The sequence below is a fragment of the Perca flavescens genome, chromosome 1 (assembly GCF_004354835.1).
Source record: "Perca flavescens isolate YP-PL-M2 chromosome 1, PFLA_1.0, whole genome shotgun sequence".
NCBI classification, from domain to species: domain Eukaryota; kingdom Metazoa; phylum Chordata; class Actinopteri; order Perciformes; family Percidae; genus Perca; species Perca flavescens.
Window position 1 is genome coordinate 31,821,211 of NC_041331.1, and position 21,164 is coordinate 31,842,374.

Consider the following 21,164-nt stretch of genomic DNA (forward strand, 5'->3'; position numbering starts at 1 on the left):
TTAAGAGGATAACCCCTTGAGATGAAGCATCTCATTTTTGAGGGGGTCCTCGCTTCAATCAATTCAATAAACTAAATTCATTAAAACATCAACTGCAATCACATCACAACCACAGATATCTCCTTACAATCTTACTACAAAAGAGCCAGCAGATGGCAGACTAAGCTGAAGTATATTTAAAGTGAAGGCACTCAGACAGAGGCTACTATTCATTTCAAAAGTATATTTTTAGAGTTAGATGATGAAAGTATCAACAACTTAAATAGATTACATGTAAAATACTTATGTTCCAGTGTTGTGTATTACACCAGCTTGGAATCATAATAATTATTATTAATAATAGTAATAATAATTTGACAAGAACTGCTCTTTTTGTGGTTTGGAAGTTGAAACAATTACATTTTACTTTAATTTAATAATAATAATTGGACAACATAAGTTTGTATAACATTCTGATCTTATCACAACAGTATGATTCCACTGATAATATTGAATTACTGCCCTGGGTTAAAGTGCAAAATGGAATTTCCTTAATTGTTTCATTTCTGTTGTGCATTAAGAACCACATGATGTTTTCCTTGCAGTTTTTGTAGGATGGTTTTATGGACTGTCTGGCAATTAAATAAGTGAGATGACTGAGTCACGTCTGCACAAAACTGAACCTCTACCCAGACACTACAACTTTGAATTGAAAACAGCTTACTGTATGCCACTGAACCTGCATGTGCCTAATGCACTATAGGTCATGCCGCAGTCAAACAACTGCATCAGGAATATTTTTCCGACATCTGTTTCTGATTGTCTGCAGCTATATTTAGTTTTTTAGAACATGACAAGTTTGAAAACAAGGTATTTTTCGAATAAATTATCAGAATCAGCAAACAAATGTAAAAGAAATGGTATGTTTTAAAGAAGAACTGGAATCGTAGGTTCACGGTTGTTGAGATGATACCAACTATACAGTTTGCATATTGCATCTGGAATAGAAATCTTAAAACGTGTTCATAGCGGTGGAAGTTAGCTGTAGGAGGAGAATGAAGACAGGGTTGGGTTTCTTTCTGAAGGACAAATACTGTATTTTAAGGACATAATTATTGTTTGAATACAATGAGCCATCAAACTACTGCTGTGATTGTATAGCCATCAGTCTATTTGGGTAAAGAATAAGGTCTTCTTGGAATGTAAGTATATGCTGTAAGTTTGTTCTGGTCTGCAGCCCTCTGGGTATTATTTCTTGATGGATGTTTGGTGAAAAAACGTACTTTAACTTATACAAGTAGAGCCCAAACAGGTTGTCACACATCACTGACAGTAATACACTATAAACACTGTTGTCAGTGTACAGGAATGTTTAGTTCTCTGCTAACTTTTACTGTAGGCTACAAGTGCCATTTATTTTGTTAAAAATTGACCTGACAAAGAGCATGCAGTTCAAACTGCTGTAGAAGTCAGGAATGCAGTTGAATACTAGCAGCCACAGGGTATTTGTATGTGTTCATTTGAGAAGGATGTACATAATCATCATTGTACACAAGTACAAGCCCACAAGTATTGGGAATATTAAATGTTTTTAATATTTTGACCTGATGATGATGCTAGATGAAAAGGTAAGTGATCACCAACATTATTACACTATCCTGCAGGGATCATACATATCTGTACAAAATTGTGTGCCAATCCATCCAACCGTTGTTGAGATGATTTCAATGGTCACATGAAAACTTTGGCCTGCTGGTGGTGCTAGAAGAAATTTTAGGGGATTGCTAAAGTCGCTAGGATTCATCCTGAAGATCATGAATGTCTGTACCAAATTTCGTAGCAATCTAAAAGTTGTTGAGACATTTCAGTCTGCAACAAAGTGGTGGACTTACCGACCAAGACACTGCTAGCAAGGCTAAAATGTTTATCTTCTAGTAGAATTATTCACATGATACATATCTAGTTTTTAAATATTTAACTTTTGCAATAAATTATGACCCATCCAACAGCTATGTAGGATTTAAAAATTACATAATCTGACCATTGACATCTGTAGCTTAATCCCTTCCTGATTGCGCTGACTTGTCAGGACATTATGGATTTCCATTATCCATATACATTTTATATACTTACATACCAATCATCTGTGTCTGTGTAAATAAACAGATGAAATATACATCATATTATTCCTTGTCTAGTTGCAGTCCCTCATAAGTGGGTGAGCTAAATCCTGACTTTGTTGTATTTTTTGCACATGAAGTTGAAGTCTTAAACCAGGTTTGAAATGTTTCCAGCACTGGACACAAAGGAAATATGTAGTTTTGTATCTTGGGACTGAGACTGAGAGATCTAGACTGAGAAAGTGAGAACTTGTGAATCTAACATAAAAAGTCAGCCAACCGGGGATCGAGTGGTACAGAGCAATGGCTTTTTCATGCCACTAGCGTGCTGGAGCATGAAGACTTTAACGGCGTGTAGAACAGCATGTCGAGCACTGTGGTCAGTTTATTGGGCTGCTGGCGACACAGGACAGCCCAGGATGTCTGCCTCTGACTTGTTTTCCCCACAGCTGCTTTCAGTGACAGCATCCTGCTTATAGCAAACTATTTTTGTCTCCCAGTGCAATTATCACCACCTGGTAATTTTGACAATGTTGACTCTTTCTGCTTTTAAAAACCCTTTTAAATGTTAATGCTGTCCTTGTGTGACTGCCGCTGCTAAGTTGCCAGTCGTGTCTGCAATTTAATCAAATGGAGATGATGGGGAGGAAAAATCTTTGTTTTTCCATTCATTTCATACTAAATTTAACCAGGGGATTTTGTATTAACAGAGTCCTTGCACTCTCATTACCTCCAGCACTTTTCCATACTGACTACTTAGTTCCAGTCAGCCTTTCACATGATCACATGCAAGTAAGCTATTAGACAACATGTGTGTGCATGTTTGTCTGCCCTGTAAAGCCTGACACATGATAAAATAACCAGAACATTCAAATTTTTTGGAATTTATATGTTTATTAAACCTTATTACAAAATTCCCAAAAAAAATTTTGCCATATGATTTTGTTTATGATATATTTTTTGTATCATGTTTGATACATTGGGCGTTTTGGGCAACGTTTTACTCACAACAATGTTCATTTTAGGTACAAAAATTTGTTGTTTTTGGGACCTCAACTTCCATGCTTGTATGGGCTACACTTTCATCTGGATAGTCTTCCTCATCACTGCTATCTGAACTTCCATTATCATGCATAACCTTAGGAGTCCATTCCTCCTCCTCCTCATCATCTTCCCCTAACTGCTCCATGTCACTTGATTTGCCATGTACTATCATGCTAATGACATTTTTAATATACTTCTTCTTCCTCTAGTCTTTTTCACATCTAAAAATACACAAATTGGTCGATATAGCATAGCGATTATGTTATTGTTATTTTGAAAATACCCAAAATGTATTTTAAGATGGCATTTTAGTCATTAATTACATTAATTAAATCATCAAAATAGTGTGTGTTTGTATAGTGGTAGGCATTATGTAGATTACATCACAAAAATGTGACTTGAAAGTTCAGGGATAAAGAACCTTAAATCCCCGCAGTATCAAATTTGATACACACATTTTTAACACGATTTAACTATAATATAAATAATTAATTTTTAGGTAATTATGCATTGTTTCAATAAAGAAGATATTTATTTAAAAAAATAGTAATAACATAAATGTTATTCTTGCCATAACGATATGAAAATTAGCAACTTGTTCCCTGCCAAAAGTGTGTGGAGGATTTAATGACAGCAGCCATTTTGAAAAGGTAAAAAAAAAATCCCTTTCACTGCTTGTAGTGGAATGATACTCCACTAGAGGGCAGAATACACGTATCAGATTATATACAACAGGTGTTTAAGGAAATTATTGATCAACTTGATGAAATAAAGGTTTCAAAAACTTGCGTAGCAAATATGATACAAATGGTTTAATGTGTTGTGGGATAATTATGTTAAAGTACTGAGTCAAAAGCCGTTTTAGGGTTTGTTGTCTTTTGTGTTTGGACTGCTTTTCTTTTTATTCAGTCCAAACAGGTGATATGTGAAATCATGGAGTGGAGTGCATATGATGTGAGGAAAGGACAACCATAATTAATTTCTCGCCTAACATTGGATCTGCACCATCTTCATGCATTGGCTACACTGTTACTGTTACTACGCTGATCATGAAGTGGTGGAGGCACTGATGTGTGGCAGTATAAATTTAGTGTGACAAGCTGGACGTATGGTGCATTCCTCTCTGTCTCATTTCACCGCTGTCATCCATCACACTGCCAGAGTCCTGCCTGCTGTCATGAGTGATTGATGGGACTTGCTGGTCCTGTCTTTTGCATCGCCTTAATGTCCCTTGTGTCCTGATTGTTATGGAGCTAATTTTGACATGCTCCTGTGAAATTATGTTGTCCATGCTGTATTGCAAACTTCTGTACATGTATTTTTGTTCTCTACTGAGAGGCGCTATTTTCTGGCCATTGGAACTTGAAAACTGAAAGGTTCACCTAATACTGTAAATACATGTATAGGTTTTATTATGCATTATTCAGTGCATTTTTCTAACCAAGCTAATGTTTTACTTTTCTAAATTATGGAATTTTTTTTTTAAGAAACTTTTTTGAGGCATTTTAGGCCTTTTTTTCGCAGGACAGCTGAAGATGTGAAAGTGGAGAGAGAGGGGGACTGATATGCAGCAAATGACCTTTATACATGGGGTGCATGCTGAACCAGGTGGGCTATCCAGGCACCCCAAAATTATAATGGTTTTACTTTGTTCTCAGAATTTTGATTTCTGTACAAATTTTGTCTTTGAGCATTGATAATGTTACACATGAGCATTTCCTTTAAAACTTTAATATAAGATGCAATGTAGATGATATTACCTTTACCTCAAAATATACTTTTTGTATTCTGTATTGCAAAATACTGTAGTTGAATGTGAACATACTAGATAGAAAAATACCAAGTGTCTTCAGCCATGCTAGTGGTACTGTAAGGCTGTACTTCACAACAATGGTTTGAGCTAAATAACATCAGCAGGCTAAAATTCCCACAATTACGATGCTAACATGCTGATGTTTAGGTCTACCATGTTTACCATCTTAGTTTAGCGTGTTAGCATGATCACATTTAAACATTTTTAGCTGAGGCTGATGGAAATGTCACTAATATTGCAGGAATGTAATAAATCATAAACCAAAATATTGAACAGAGTAAAATTGACCTGATGATGGCACGAGATAGAAAGTCAGGGATCAACAAAGTACAATTCATTCTGAGGGGGACACACATTTCTGTACCAGGTTTTATAGCAATTCATTCAGTAGTTCTTAATATATTTCAGTCTGGACCAAAGTGGTGGACTGGCTGAAAAACATTGTCATTGCTAGAGCCACACAGCTAGCATGGCTAAAAGTAGCTGGCAGTGCTGATGGATATTCTTTCAACTTCCAAACCCCCAAAAAAGTGCAGTTATTATTTGGTTGTCGCTGTAAGTCTTTGATTTAAACTAGTCCAACTTAAAAGAGTTTGAATGATGCCTAGCCAAAGAACTGATTGTCAGTTTTTCAGAGTTGAACATTAAGAATAAACACAATGCTGTAGATCATTGTATAGTTCAGAGGTCAGTTATTTGGCTAGCTTCTGTAGATACACACATATATGACCTCATGACAAGACGAAATATAAAAAAAAACATACAACAAATTCAGACTTAAGTCACTGCAGAGAAATTTTCAAACTTGCTCTTTCTTGAATCCAGAACAAAAACTAGTATTTATAAATGCAGCTCATGGATATCCCCCTCTATAATATGCAACGCAATGATTCATTTCACCTTTATCTTCCTCGTCACTGAACATAAAGCTTTCAACAATATAAACAATGTTTATATTGTGGAAAAGCACAGTGGGTTAATGGGTTTCATCGTTGTGGGAAATAGGGCATGTTTGTGTGCATGTTGGCTTCTCTGACGAAATGAGGGAAATTCTTGGCAAGATAGAGATATGCTGGTGTATGGGTGCACAGGTTGAAAGAAAGGAGTTATTGATTACATAGAATAATGTTTGATCAACATTTTGATTGTGTGATCTTTTTTAGGCTTTTAGACAACTCAAGACACAGTCCTTTTTAATTTTTTCTCTATATGGCTGAGACCGCTAACTGAAACATCACATTAAAATATTCATTTGACCAATAAAAGTCTGGTGAGTCAGAAACACAAAGACGTTTTAGAGTCCACCTGTTTCTTAAAAAGGGAGGTAGAGGAGGTTTTGCTGTTTTGACCCAGACAAAATGACCTTCTCCCATTCTTCCGTAGTACTTTTATTCCCTCTCACCTTATTTAGAGGCCATTTCAGTGGACCCATTGTTTTACTTTTATCTGAGGTCTAACGACCTTGCCAGGGGGGAAGTTGATCAAAAGTTATTTGGGGACAAAATAAAAGTGTGTCAAGGTAATTTCTCCTGGAGTGCGGATGTTGCACTGCTGTGGAAACAATGAGCACAAAACAGCATAAGTGGAGATTAGACTGGGTTGAATTTCACTGAAAGGACTATGGATGGAACTTACTGTAAGCACAGAGAGAATTTCAGTTGCGTGACAACAAAGGAAATGTGTGGAAAAGGCTGCAGAAAAAAGCCAAATAGTCTCACACATGAATTGAGCCCAAATGTTCATTACACTGATCTGTCAGCTTGATACTGTTTGGCCAAGCTGCAACACAAGAGTCATCAATATTATAAATGAAGATTCCGATGTTGGGATGTCACTGTGAGTGTTACCCTTTGACTCCACTCTGGGAATCAGAGCTGTCACAAACGCGATGCCTATGATTGGAGCTATGACACCAAGTGAACATTGTGAGATTAGCAGGAAAAGGATAACAAATTCGATTTGATCTGCTGATTCACAAATCGTCTTTCCTGACATGTAAACGTCAGATTTTTACACAGCTACGTTGCAGTGTGCAGCTAAACCTGACATCCTGTCCTCTGATACAGCTTAATTTAATGTTCTTTCACATGGCGCGGAACAAAAGCCGTCATCCGAGGAGAAAATTATGGCTTCATTTTTCTAAATTTAAACCATACATACACTCTGTCTTCTTCCGTGTTTGCCTTGTGTTTGCATCCTGGTTTAAGTCACTTGTAACCTGCCTTTAACAGCAGCAGATGAAGGAGTGGGCTAAATCAACTGTAAGCGCAACAGGCTGTTTTTAGAAGTCCTTGACATTGCTGCTTTGATTCTGTGTAACATTTAAAGCATTTGACTAAAAAGAACAAAGCCTACAGACAAATCCATAATGCTGTTTTATAGATTTCCATTGCCCACATTGTCAAAATGGGCTTAAGTCAAGACTGGCCTAATTGCAATAATATAATGAAATCATGACATTGTCCAGATGATGTGTTTTCAAATGGTTGCCAAGGAAACAGCCATTTCTCTGCTAATGCATGATGTCCAGAATATAGGGAAGACCAGATAACAGTGGTGTGCTGGATCATACCAAGTGCCTCTGACAAGGTTGTCTGGTCCAACATCAAATTGATTTGGGAAATGGGATATTTGCTACAGTGAACACAAATGTAGACAAAAACATCCTTAACTGTCAAAATATTTGTATTTTATTTGTACAAACATATTCACTTATTATTTATTTATTTTGCTTTAAGCTATAATGCGCAACTATTTTATAATAATGAACGTCTGTTACATGCAAGTCATTGCCAAATCAGTTGCTACAAAGCAAATTAAACCTATCAGCTTCACAAAACTCTCTCTGTAATGTAAAATGGTGCAGTCCGGCGACGTTCACGCGCAGAAGCTGGAGTGGTGCGTTTTACGTCACCGCCGAGAAAGGACAACAGCAGCGTTCCGGTTTGGAGACGAAGAGGACATACCAATTAAAAGATAACCTCTTCTAACATGTTTTTTTAATCATCCTTTTTTTGTCTTCCTTGATTTGACAGTTAGCAACTGCATGGAGGAGGGACACTGTTGTTGTCATTACTTAGAATTCCTCATGGGGGCAACAGAAACTATGCACTATAGCTTTAAGATGTCTCTGTTGTCATCTCTGTCTCTTTGTCCTCCTGATGTGCATGAGCTCACCACTGTCTCCTGGCTGACTCATATTAGTTGGTTCCAGCGACAGACGATATGACTGACGGCTCCCCACTCTGCATGTAAAGGTCTAGAGAATTATTTCATAGCTGTGAAATCTAGAGGACGAGCAGTGATGGCTCACTGAAAATACTCTGTATGCATGACATGCTACTGATTCCACTGAGCTCATCAGTGTGTCCCTCACAATAAATGTTTTATGGCCGACACAGTGTTGCAACACATACTAGAAGAATGTGATGTGACCGAATATAAACCGACATAACAAAACGTGCTGTTCAATGCACACGTGTTGCTACAAAAGCGGTGCAACCTGTGAATGTGGCAGTACTGGGCAGCTCAAACTAAGGTAGAAACAAAGAATCCTTGGGACAAATCATTATTGATTGGAATTCTTATGGATCTTCTATGGATGGAAATGGTGCTTGGTCAGTCCACTACTTTGGTTCAACTGAAATATCTCAACAACTGTCAGATAAATTATCAGTAAATCTTGTACAGACATTCATGGTCCCAAGATGAAAAACCTTTTCTGATTGTGACGTTCCCCTGACTTTTCCTCTTTCACCACCATGAGGTTGACTTTCATGGTCTTGGATGAAATGGCTCAATAACTATTGGATGGATTGCTGTGACATTTGGTAAATTGGGTGCAACATTATGGTCAGGTTTATGGTCAAAGATCTAGAAAGAAATCACACTACATTTGTATTGTTTACTTTTACTGCACGGCAGCCTTACAACACCAGACACTCACCCCACATCAGCTCGGTAGAGAGAGAGGGGAACATGTTTTAAATGGTGGAGGAAACTGCATCACCCGGAAAAAAAAACACGCAGACACGGGGAGAACATGCAAACTCCACACAGGCCCAGGACGACCAGGGTTTGAACCCAGTACCTTCTTGCTGTGAGGCCACAGTGCTAACCATTGGGCCACCGTGTTAAAATTTAAAAGGACTGTACTCGAAATACTAAAATAAAAGTGGGCTGGGATTGCCTTCAAACGGGTCTCACAGAATGTTCCCCAACTCAGCATCTGATACTGATGCACAAGGCCCTCACATGCACTGACATGTACGTGCGGCCGGAACCGGCTATCAAAATAAAAACAGAGGAGCTCAGATTACAACACACTTAACAGAGTGAGAAGTTTCAACCCTGAATACTTTTTTACCTCCACAAATCTGGTGTGGAAGTTACAGAAATTGTTGGATGCAATTTGATAGACGTTATGATTTATCAAGAAGTAACAATCTTGTATTTATACAAAGTTGTATTCTTTTTTTAGTCCAGGTTTTTCTTCTCTTTATGTATTACAACATGTGATTAATGTAAAGGAAATCATTCAAACAATAAAAGGAAAGTTGCTACTGTTCCTCTATGCGCAAAATATAAATAAAAATGTTCAGCGTGAACTTACCAGTGTTCCCAAAAGAGTGAGACTAAAAGTAGCATCCCATATGTGGGAGTCTCCTCCATGGCAACTTGCCTTTACCAGGCCTCAATTAGCTGGGTTGCAGGACACATGGGAACCAGTACCAATCCTGAGAGAGGGCTCCTGAGACCACAGCAGAGAGAAATGAGTACAGCAGACTGGTTCTGTACAGTGAAGCCCATTATTGTTGGTCCGAGGAGTAACAAATATACACAGTGCTTTTTCCCTGAGAGGACACGTGGAAACAAATATTATGAGCTGTAGCTTGCACCTTTAGTCATGCTCCTGCTCCCAGGGCTCTTCATCTATAAAAGTGTGTGTAATGCTGCCTGTGAACTATAATCTTCAAACTGCAAACACAACACTGCCATATTATCACATTTGAGTTGATATGGTAAACTCAAAATCATCATTTATTTTGAGTCACGTTTGTGTCCACCTTATGAATGAAATATGCATGCACATTAATCTATTACAGTAAAATTGTGTCAAGACGTGTCTTTTTAAGATGGAAATCCTAACGTTAGCTGAACTGATGCCAATGTGAAATTGCAACTTAGATGCAAAACAAGTTGCCCTTATCTGCTTCTGCTCATTTGTGTCCCAGACTCACTGGAAGAAGAGGTTGTCCCTGGGCAGGATTATGTGTGCTCCATCCAGGTTTACAAATCCATCAAACCCCTTTAGCTGACAGTCACCTGCGGTCATAATGAAGTTGTGCTGCATGATGTCCTTTGTGCTTTGTGGGAAATTAGCTAGTTCATCAGCAGCAGGACTAGGACTTTCACATGCACACTCGACTTGTTTCGTACATTGTTCAAGGTGCAGCGGTAATAATCCACAACCAAAATTACCTAAAGAAGAGGCTGAAATTTCCCTTTTCATCCTCTGTCTAGTTATTATTTCGCACATTCAATCTATCTTTTTTTACTCTCCCTCTCACTCCTTTACAGAAGTGTCATGCAGCTGTGGTAATACGAAGGCACCTGCCCTGAATAAGATGACGTCTGTGGCCTCAGTGAGTCATCCAGACCCTAAAGAGCTTTGTGAAAACTAAAGTGGGCTGAATGACTGCAGCCTTCTCCCCAACCCCCACCCCACACCCTACAAAGCTCGGGATGAGGCAGCTCCAATCATCCAGCTGAACAACATTCACAGAATGAGTTGTATTAAACTGCGGGACAAGACACTGTGCAACTCTTTTGTATGATTCTAGTGCTTTGACTTTCAAGTGTGATTACCTGGACGTAATATATAATACAGCTCTTGACAAGGCGATGACTTTAATCAAGCTTCAAAGGGAATAGAATGATGTGACGGACACACACACACACACACACACACACACACACACACACACACACACACACACACACACACACACACACACACACACACACACACACACACTGATCCTATTTTTTCTTGTTCTTAAAAACACAGACATGTGTGAGTCAGCCAGAAGGCTTTGCTCAGAAGTTTTACATATTGACAGCGTGCTTACACGCTAAACTAAGATGGGGACCATGGAATACATTACCTACTAAACATCTGCATGTTAGCATTGTGTCATTGTGAACTTATTAGCATGCTAACGTTAGCATTTAGAGTACAGCCTCACAGAGCTGCTAGAGCTCCCAATCACAAGGCATGTGCAAAGTAGACTCAGTTGTGGCTCGGTCCTTTCCTAATCCAAGATCCAAGTTTATTATTCATTTGAGACAATAAAATCCCCCAAATGATATTGCAGAATGCAGATGCATTCAAAAGTTACAGCCTACATCCTGTTTGGATTTTAAAGGCATTCGATTCATCAGAGTGTAAAAGTCTGGTCACTACATTGCCCTGCTCTGTCGAAACATGGTTTCAAAGACACAGACCCTTCCTTGATATAAATGCTTCAGTAGTCTGGTGTCTGACTTTTATTGGATCGCTCTGTCACTGTGCCACTGTGGTTATGGGAAATCGTCTCCTGCTCACAATTACCCAATCATGTTACAGTGGCAGGCGCCATTCATTGTTGCCCATTGTGTGTAGTGGCAGAGAGATGGTTATGCCAGACCAAAATGATATTTTAATCAGAAATTGTCCAATTATGCCAATTATGCTATAAAGACAGAGACATCAACGGTCTCGCCACTTCTGAGATTTTGCTGTAAGCAAAGTGTGGTTGGTATTCATGCTGGAGCATTTGCACAAAACCGTTTGAACACAGGGAAGCAAACAGAAACAGAGGATATGGATGGGTAGACGTTGAGAATCTTAATATCTGTTTCATGACCATTGTTCAAACCCAAACAATTAATAACACCTTGATGCCAACAACTCTCTCAACACTTAAAAGAGGAACCAAAGCTCTGCAGAACACCGATGTTGTGAGGATGTTTTCCTACACAGAGCAGCTCTTGTTTGACTGCTGTCTCTTTTCATGCGTGAAATGATCAGTCACACCTGTACAGTCACAGTAAAAGTGGTGGCTGTAAAGGTCCTGTGATCTCAATAAAAACACCAAACACCTGGGTCTGCTTGGCAACGAGTGTATGCATGTGTGCAAGTGATAGCACATACACAGAGAGGACACACACACACACACACACACACACACACACACACATTCAGAGGGAATGAAAAGGTGAATTTAAATTCTGATTGTGTTGCTTGGTGGGAAAGTTTGCACCCACCTTCACTTTGAAGACAGTGAAAACAAATGTGCAAATCTCAGCTGTGAACATAATCCATAGACTTTGCTAAGTAAACCTGCAGCCTTTGTCCTTGAACCCAAGTTGAAGAAAACATGATATGAATTTATGTTATGCTTAACGGAGCAAAAGATAAGCTCTCATCACATTCCTTAAAGGAGTAGTTTGACATTTTGGGAATTAGGCTTATTCTCTTTCCTGCCTAGAGTTAGTTGAGAGGATCGTTACCACTTTCTGTAGCCCAGGCTACGGTAAATATAAAGCTGGAGCAAGGTGCTAGTTAGCTTAGCTTAGCATAGAGACAGCAAATGGGAAAATTGTTGTTTTCACACTTCGGTTCTTGTACGTTTTAGAGCTAGGCTAGCTATTTCCCTGTTCCCAGTCTTTATGCTAAGCTAAGCTAACCAGCTGCTCACTCCAGCTTTATGTTTACCACGTGTATCAGTTTTCTCATACATAACTCTTGGAAAGAAATCGAAAATTAAACAAGTATTTGAATGTCAAACTATGTAAGACAAGGAATATTGATTGACTTAATTTTTTCCCTGTGTTTGTTCTGTGGGCTTTACAGATCGCACAGGAAAACACCCTGAACAGCTTTTAGTGAGACATGGAGAGGCCTTTGGGCTAGTCTACTGCCAACATGCCTCGCAAGTAACACACAGCTTTGAAATTCCTCCACCTCTGAAACACAGATGCCTTGAGTGTGGCTTTGCAACAATGTTAGGTTTTTTAACAGATTTTTGCTCTCAAGCTTTACTCATACAAATTTGCATCTAGGACAGTCATCATTCAACTTTTATTTGACCTGTTCAGCGAAAATTCAAAAAGAAACATTTATAGTTTTTTTTGTTTTAAATCTTAAAACCAACATTTCACTTTGGGTTTCACCTGTTAGGGTACATTCCTGTGCATGGGCTCATGAAGAGTCAACCAACAGTGTAAGCTAATCTCATGACTTGTAGATACTGATCAATTCATGAAAACGTAAACAACTATTTTAAGATGTGATGTACATACTGTAGAAATACAACAAAACAAATTGATGACACTGTTTAGCCAAGTACTCAGTGGTACAGTTAAGGCATATTATTTACATACTGAGCTCCCTATTTAATTTCAGTTGCAGTTTCATTCTTAGAATTAGAGCTCACCTTAAAGCCTTTTTACAAGACCTGTGACATAATGGTTCCCTTTTGTGATGTTGAAAAATCATTTTAGTGCACATAAATTTAAAAAAGAAGTATCTGACAGTATCTTTATAAAATACTGAATGAAACGTGGAGTGTTAAATACACCATATGCAAATCTTTTGAAGTATCAGTATGTATACACAATGATATAATCTATAATTCAGAGATCATGCTGATTGCAAACATCACATGTGCTGCAGGGAGACATCAATTACCTGTAACTGATCTCTATTACAGCTCAGCCAGCATTAAGTTCTCACAGTGTGTCCTTTTTAACAAACGAGAACAAGCCAAAGTGTCTAAACTGCAGTCTGATTTAATGAAAGAACATGCTCACTTTTTGCTGCCTCTTTACGTCAATGTTTAGGAGGTCATTACTGTAAATAAATAAATAAATACTAATGATGCAGCTTCAAAAAAAGAAAAAGAAAAAATTCAGCCTGTGAAAGTTTGACGCTAGGCAAAGTGTTCGCGTTAGTGTCACACAATAGGCGTTGGTGGGACTAACCCGATACCTTTCCCAAATTCATGAGCACTTTCTCATTCAGCCAGCTGAAATAACAATGTGTTTGTGTGTGTGTGTGTGTGTGTGTGTGTGTGTGTGTGTGTGTGTGTGTGTGTGTGTGTGTGTACACACACACACTGCTATGAGTGTGCACACTACACACTCTCTAAGCCTCAGCCTTTGAGTCATTAGCACAGTCTTTGGGAAAAATGTAACTGGGTTTTCACAGTGAAATGTGCAATGCTTTGTATGTGTATCATTGAATGCAAAAAGTGTGTGTCTGTGTGTGTGTGTGTGTGTGTGTGTGTGTGTGTGTGTGTGTGTGTGTGTGTAAAATTGTACTTTCTCTCAATGGAACAAACTAATAGTAAATCAATAGACAAAAAGACTTTAAAGCTTTTTTAACTAATACACTATTCTTATATGCATTTGGTGGAGAGTGATGGGAACAGCACATTCACTGTGCACTCTCCACAAACTAGTATGAGAAATGCTGATCAGGTTTGTCAAGTCACACCCATCTGACAATGCCAATGCCTTTTAACTTTATCATTTGCATGCAAAACTCAAAGACTTGACCTTAAAGTTTGAACATGTTAGAAAGTAACTATACCAGTCTTAATGGAGTAGACAAAGCCTACTGTTGAATTGGAGCTGCAGATGCATTCTGTTCAATTTTGGACAACTAATGCAGATTGTGCAAAATGTGGTGACGTTTGATGTCTTAAGGGGGAACTTACTTATGCATGCAATGTGACCGAGCTGTCGACAGCGTCAGGTTTTCATAACGAAGAATGCAAAGGAATAAAGAAGACAATATCTGTGGTTCTGCTGCGTTTTTGTGTCCATTGTGAGTCTGACAGTGTTATAGTAGTGCAATGCTAAACCTTTGCAGTAGTAAAAAAGTGCCTGATATTATGTACATTCAATGTTTATTAAAGCCCTAATGTGTAACATTTGGACATTTCGGTCACTGGCAACTCATACTGGTAGTATCAAAAAAGACACAGACAGTGCATGTGCACAGGCAGCAATGCACACTGCTAACAGATCCGACCTGGACCCAGACTGCAGCAGTTTTCACTGAGATTGTCTGGATTTTACCACTAACCAAAATTTGTGCAATCAGAATTATTTGACAGAAGCTATAATCACATCCTACACATAATGGCTTTACAGTTGCAACAAACTGCAGCTTACGTCATCCCATTTTTGTTTATTAAGTACACTAAAGGTTTAGGTTTTCAGTTTCAAATGACACCCATTATTAATGAAGTGTACCAAGGTTACATTAAGAGTAGCCTTAACATACTGATTAATAAACAAGGGTGATAGCACACAAATTGCATTTAGGATTGCTCTGCAGGCCATAAAACTAACAATTACTGTCATGCTCTTCACAAAGGTGTTTCACCATTTACGTACATAGCCTAATGCAGACTAAATGTCCTGTTCTCCTTCTCCCACTCACAGCATAGCCATGTCATGTATGTAGCCTACATGTCATGTTCCATAGACCATTATGTTTTCTTCATGAGGGTTCAATGTAATGTGTATATTTCAACCAGATGTTATGAACCGATTACAGTTTTTTATTTAAACACACACTGCTCTGCCCTAAAGAAGAGGACACATGAGGGACAATAGTACAATGTGAACAAGCTGCCTCTAGTTGCAGGTGTCCTGGGAGTCACTGACCTCAGGTGTGAAACGTCACTCCCAGGGATCGGTGTGCATTAGTGGTTTCCCATGCAGCAGATGGCAAAGCCACACACAATGAGTGGATGAGACAGATGAGACAGGTAAAGAAGTGGGAGGGGCTGACAAAGGTTAATCCTGCACTGCTTGACTGTTGGAGGAGCGATTTCAAACATGTCACGCATCGATGGGGGAAGGACTGCTGTTTTAAGTACTACTACACAGTATACAGTCACTTTTGGAGCTTCATTTTCATATATACTGTATATTTTGTTATAACACAAGGTTTATTGGATTGCAGAGAATTTCATGGCGGTCAGAAGATACAAGGTTTTTCCAAATCTCAGATCTAGGAAAGTGCATGAAATTAAGATTCAGCACCACCTGTTCTCTGTTGACCTCCAGTAACCCCGCCGCCTCCTGTTATGTACTTTCATTCGAGTAGCTTAGCAATTTAACTAAATGGGCTTACATGTCAGACTCATATGCCTTGCCAACCTTCACCAGTACTTGTGTGCTTTCTCACAGTTGTGCAAACATAAATTGCTTAGATTTGCCCTTATTCCGCTTGGCCATGTTCGCTGGGCTGTGAGACACAGAAATTCAACACGTGGATTTGGTTAACAGATAACCGGTCTACCCAGCAGTGGATTCAGTTTCAGTTTTAGGTGATGTTGGTTTTGTTGGTTTACTGTTGGGCCTCAACCAACAAAAGAAATGAAAGTTGGACGGACTGTCAATAATGACAATAATTAAACTCCTCCTCAGGATAAGCATCTTTGGTGTCAAGGATTATTTGCAAACTGACCCACATTGTGATTTACGGTTGGTTTTTCTTTTCCTATTCTGTTTTTTTTTAGCTCCTCACAGGGTTCACCACACAATTTCAAATTTGATTAAAAAACTAAAAACAATAGATATTAGCAGCAATCATGTCTACTTAAATATTTACATTATTCAAATTCAATTCAGTTATTTAGCTAAATATTGAACATGGCTGCTCCCATAAGCCCACAGTAAAATCAGTGCAATTAAATAGACAATTCATTCGTTGCTTCTTGACTATTAGTGTCTCGTGACACAAGGGTGCTAGGACATTTATCATCAAGTTTGTACAACAATCTGCATTCAGAATGTCCAATGAACTTTGACCTTTTACATTTGGTGATCACTGTTATAACTCAATGAGACTTCTAAAACCCCTTTCACACCGAGGGTTGAACCAGGGTTGACTTTGTGTTTGACAGGGTTAACTTGCGTTGACAGACTTGACAGCTTTGCAAGCCAGTTCAAGAGGTGGGTCGGACGCTGGTCGATTTATATGTGAATGGCATACAACCAGGGTCGCTAACAACCACTTTTATAACCATATTTATTATATAATTAGTTGGAAATGGGAGTGCCCAGTCATCACAGGTCGTCGCACACTTGTAATGTCAATATTTATCCTCCCCTTAGCTTTGTTTTGGTCTCCACTAAGAAAAAGACCTGCTGGCTCTTTAGCAGCTAAATGGGTCACTATGTTCATCCAGCCATCTAGCCATTTAACTTTGTCTGCCTGCCATTGGGTGCTAGGCAGGTATAGCGTATAGTGGGCTTTAAGTGTTTTTTTTTACATTGGAATGAGATGGGTGAGATAAACAAACACCAAAACAAGAGTTGAATGATGCTAAAATGCTACATAGAGCTCAGAAGAACTGCAGAATTGGGTCTCTTATCAGCCCTTTCACATAGACCAATCATTTGACCGATTGTTGTAAAAAAAAAAAAAATGGTGCAGCTTTAACATGAAAGAAGTCAGACATAATTCCTATAGGGCCCTATCTTGCACCCGGTGCAGCGTGGCACAGCACAAAGCCCGACGCAACTGTCTTTGCTAGTTTAAGACCGACGCAGTTGTCAATTTCCGTCGTTTAAATAGCAAATGCACCTGCGGCCATCTTTGCGCCCAGATGTTCAGATGAATTCTTGGCGTATTGCTATCTTGAGGCAGCGGGAAGTGATCGCGCCATTGACCAACAAAAACCTGGTCTAAAGTCATTGCGTCATTGTTATTTTAACAGCGCATTAGTAAAATGCGCCTAGGCTTATGTACAGCGCGTGCAAACTATGCTTGTTACACAAACACAGGGAAGCACAGCAGCACACAAGCATGCAAAAGATTACAAATTAAAATATTACAGTGCAAATCCGCCATCATAACAGCAATGCGCCAAGGTACAAACGCGCCTGGCTTTTAAAGGGAATGGGAGATGACACTGATTGGTTTATTGCATGTTACGCCCAAAACACACCTATGAATTAATGAAGACACTAAGTACAACCCTTTTGAACCATGCGCCCGGCGCACGGACCCTTTTCTCCATCTTCAAACTAGCAAAAGTGGATTTGGACAGGCCCTAAACACACCTGCGCCATGCGCTTCACGCCGTTAAAATAGGGCCCATAAAATAATCCTACATATGATTTATTTTAGGACTAGTCTCGAATTGCCAGACCTTCCTTCACAGCGCTGTGGAGGAGGGTCTGGCTAGTCCACACAGCATTCCATGATGGGAGGAAAACATGCTCTAGTTTATTGGCATTTCTTCGCCGGACGGAGCAACGGTGCTTATGCAAAATTGCCTCATAAAGGAACTTGTTTTGGTGGAACATGTGTACATTCAAAGGTTGTTTTAGTTGTGCAACAGAAAACTCAGATTGGACCAATAGTCTAGCTAGCTGTCTGGCTTTACCCTGCAGAGATCTGAGGAGCAGTTAACCATAGTCCTTATAATTCGACCAGAATTTAAAATGCCAACACAAAGAAAGCGGAAGGTAACAGACATCCGGCCGAAATGAGGGACATCCTGCGGAATTTCCTGTGGCACCTGAACTATCCCGGAAATGAAACATCATTGATAAACTATCTTAGGACAAACCAAGAAACAAATATAAAGATCACTTTATATATAGGCCTATATTGTTATTTATATATATATATTTTATAAAGTAAGAACGAATTTTCTAGACATTGTAGGTTATGCTCATAAGAGTAGGCCTACACCTCATGTAGAAATACAGTATACAGTCTCTGGTGTGCACTGTGAATAGTCTATTATGGCAAGGTGCTGTTGTCGCCGTGGCTCCGCCCACACCGTGACGTAGCAGGGAGAGTGTTGAGCAGAGAGAGGAAAGCAGCTTTAATTTCAGGGCAGAGAGAAAAGCCAGCGATGGCTTCGCTCAGGCAGGAGCACCAGTACGGGCTCTCCTGTGAAAAAAATAACAAAAACAGCCCGAACAGGACGCTGTACCATGTCAAGCTCACGGACACGGCTATCAGGGCGCTGGAGGCTTACCAAAACCGCAAGGTACCTTTTCCTCGCTGTTTGTGTGTGCGTGTGGAGATGAATTCAGTGTTGTTAAAGTTGTCGGTTGCATTTTGGTTAATTACTTTTTTGAGCTTCTTCTTTTTTTCTTTTTCTTTTTCTTTTCTTTTTTTTTTAAACAGCGTATTTTGTAGTAGGCTATAGTCTAAATAAATAAATGAGAGTCGCTCAAACTAGTTTACAGTCACCTCTGAATCGCTGAGTAGCATATAGGACTGAAGCCTGAAGCCTGAGGACTGAAGTGATTGTCGGGAAAGAGGAGCCCGTCAGCTGTTTGCTGGGAAACCTTTTTACTTGTGCTTCAAAGTAAAGCCGAAAGCCCGCAGTCTGCCAAGTTATCTAATTGACAACTAGGCTATAGGCTCATAATTAGCTCCAGTGGAGACCATTAACAGCACACAGGCATTATTGATTGTGTAACTTTATTAATTTAGGCTACACATAAACACATTAGAGCATCATTTTGTTTACTGGACTCATTTAGATTACAGAGCTCTCTGAATACGTGCAACTTTGTCACATTCATTCTCTGTCCTCTCACCACAGGGATCTTCACCAAGTGAACCATCAATTTGTTTCAAAGGAAACCAAGGGGTAAGTGTGTTTAATATGTTTACAAGTTGAGCTCATTGTGCACAATAGTTTACGTGTAATCTTGTTAAAGCCAATCTAGAAATAAAATAGAAGATCACTTTTTAAACCAAGTGTTATTTATCTGCATACACCAAGGTTCAGCTCAGTTGTTTTTAGGGATGGTTTTGTTACAAGGCAACATGGCTATCACCTTGACATTATTTTAAAACAACAACGTATGCCAAATCAATCTTAAATTCTACAACCTCCAAATAAGCTTTTGTTTCTCAAACATTGCTGTTGACTCCCACTACCCACCATACTGCCGCAGTGGGAGTGCTCAGACGGGAGCTTACAGCTGGACGTCTCCAGCAGATAGGAGGCATGCAGGTTACTGGTTCAGGCTGGTGACTGTGGAGAGGCTTTGTTAGGTCAGTGAGCTGCGCTGGTAAAAGTACTAGAGGGAGGGAAGGAGAAGTGTGAGAAGTGTGCTCAGTTTGCAGTAGGGAGAGGAGTTATCATAATTCAAATGAGGAGCCTTCAGTTGCAGATATAAACTTTCTGTGCCTTGTTCTCATGTAAGGAAATACACTTTAATATATGTCTGAGTGTGTATTCGATATGTAATACACTTAGACACTCTGACATCAGTGATACTCTTGTGCTCTTGAAACTGAATCTGCTGCATGCAGCCTGAACTATGTGTGTTTTGACTAAAGTCAGGAGCAGCTGTGTCCTTGGGGAATACTTTACTTTTCAGTCAATTCTATGTGCATGGGCTGGAAAGAGTTGCAACCCCCTATCATGTCATGACAAGATGAGCAGAATGGTTTTGTGGGGGGGTTAACAGACTGGATTTTAAACCTGTAGGTGTGAACGTGATGTTGGGTGTGTGTGTTGCTCCTGCTTAATTTGAGGCAGTGAGGTACATTTTAAAAGTTAGTTTTACCTGAAAGAGTGTTGCACAGAAAAGGTTTATTCTTTAATCGTTATTAATTTTACTTCCTGTCCATCATTTAATTTATTACGATAAGGTGGACTGTCTGCCCGAGAGGCAGTTCTCTGATCTGGGTCAAGTGTTAAAGGGTCAGTTGGTCAGCTGCTTTTCTTTTTCTGGCTCTGTAGATCCCAACTGCGAAGGCCTTGACAGGAATATGTGTGGCTTTAAATTCGAAGAAAAGCTGTTAATCAAATCCACAGCTTCACGGCTCACACACTAAGCTGTGGGACAGAGTATGTGCTGAGAAGTAGCCGGCCAAAAAACTTTGCTTAAGATTGGATTCAGTCCCAGTTTATCTGAGTAACTAATGTACTTGTAAAATAAAGTGTTTTTAAATCGACATGCTTCAATTTAGTTCACTTAAGATATTTAGTTTACTGGCTTTGTCCTGCACCCCATGCAGGGGTGGAATCGTCACCTGTTAGAATAAAAGAAAGGACATTAAACCGATTACATTGATTATATGGTAGTTTTTCTGAGATCAAATGTAGCACCCTGCTGTATTAAATACTGTATCGAAACATGTTTGAAGGCCGCAATCAAGG

General features: G+C 39.2%; 1 protein-coding gene across 1 annotated transcript in view; it reads left to right on the forward strand.

The window, feature by feature from the left end:
- The first annotated feature begins 18,835 nt into the window (after positions 1–18,835).
- Positions 18,836–21,164, forward strand: part of LOC114560393 (RNA polymerase II elongation factor ELL2) — a 33,413-nt gene continuing 31,084 nt past the window's right edge. Inside the window, exons 1-2 of the mRNA XM_028585738.1 lie at positions 18,836–19,028; positions 19,593–19,640. Coding sequence (XP_028441539.1) covers positions 18,891–19,028; positions 19,593–19,640 — 186 coding nt within the window. The 5' untranslated portion in view covers positions 18,836–18,890. The remainder of the gene's footprint in view (positions 19,029–19,592; positions 19,641–21,164) is intronic.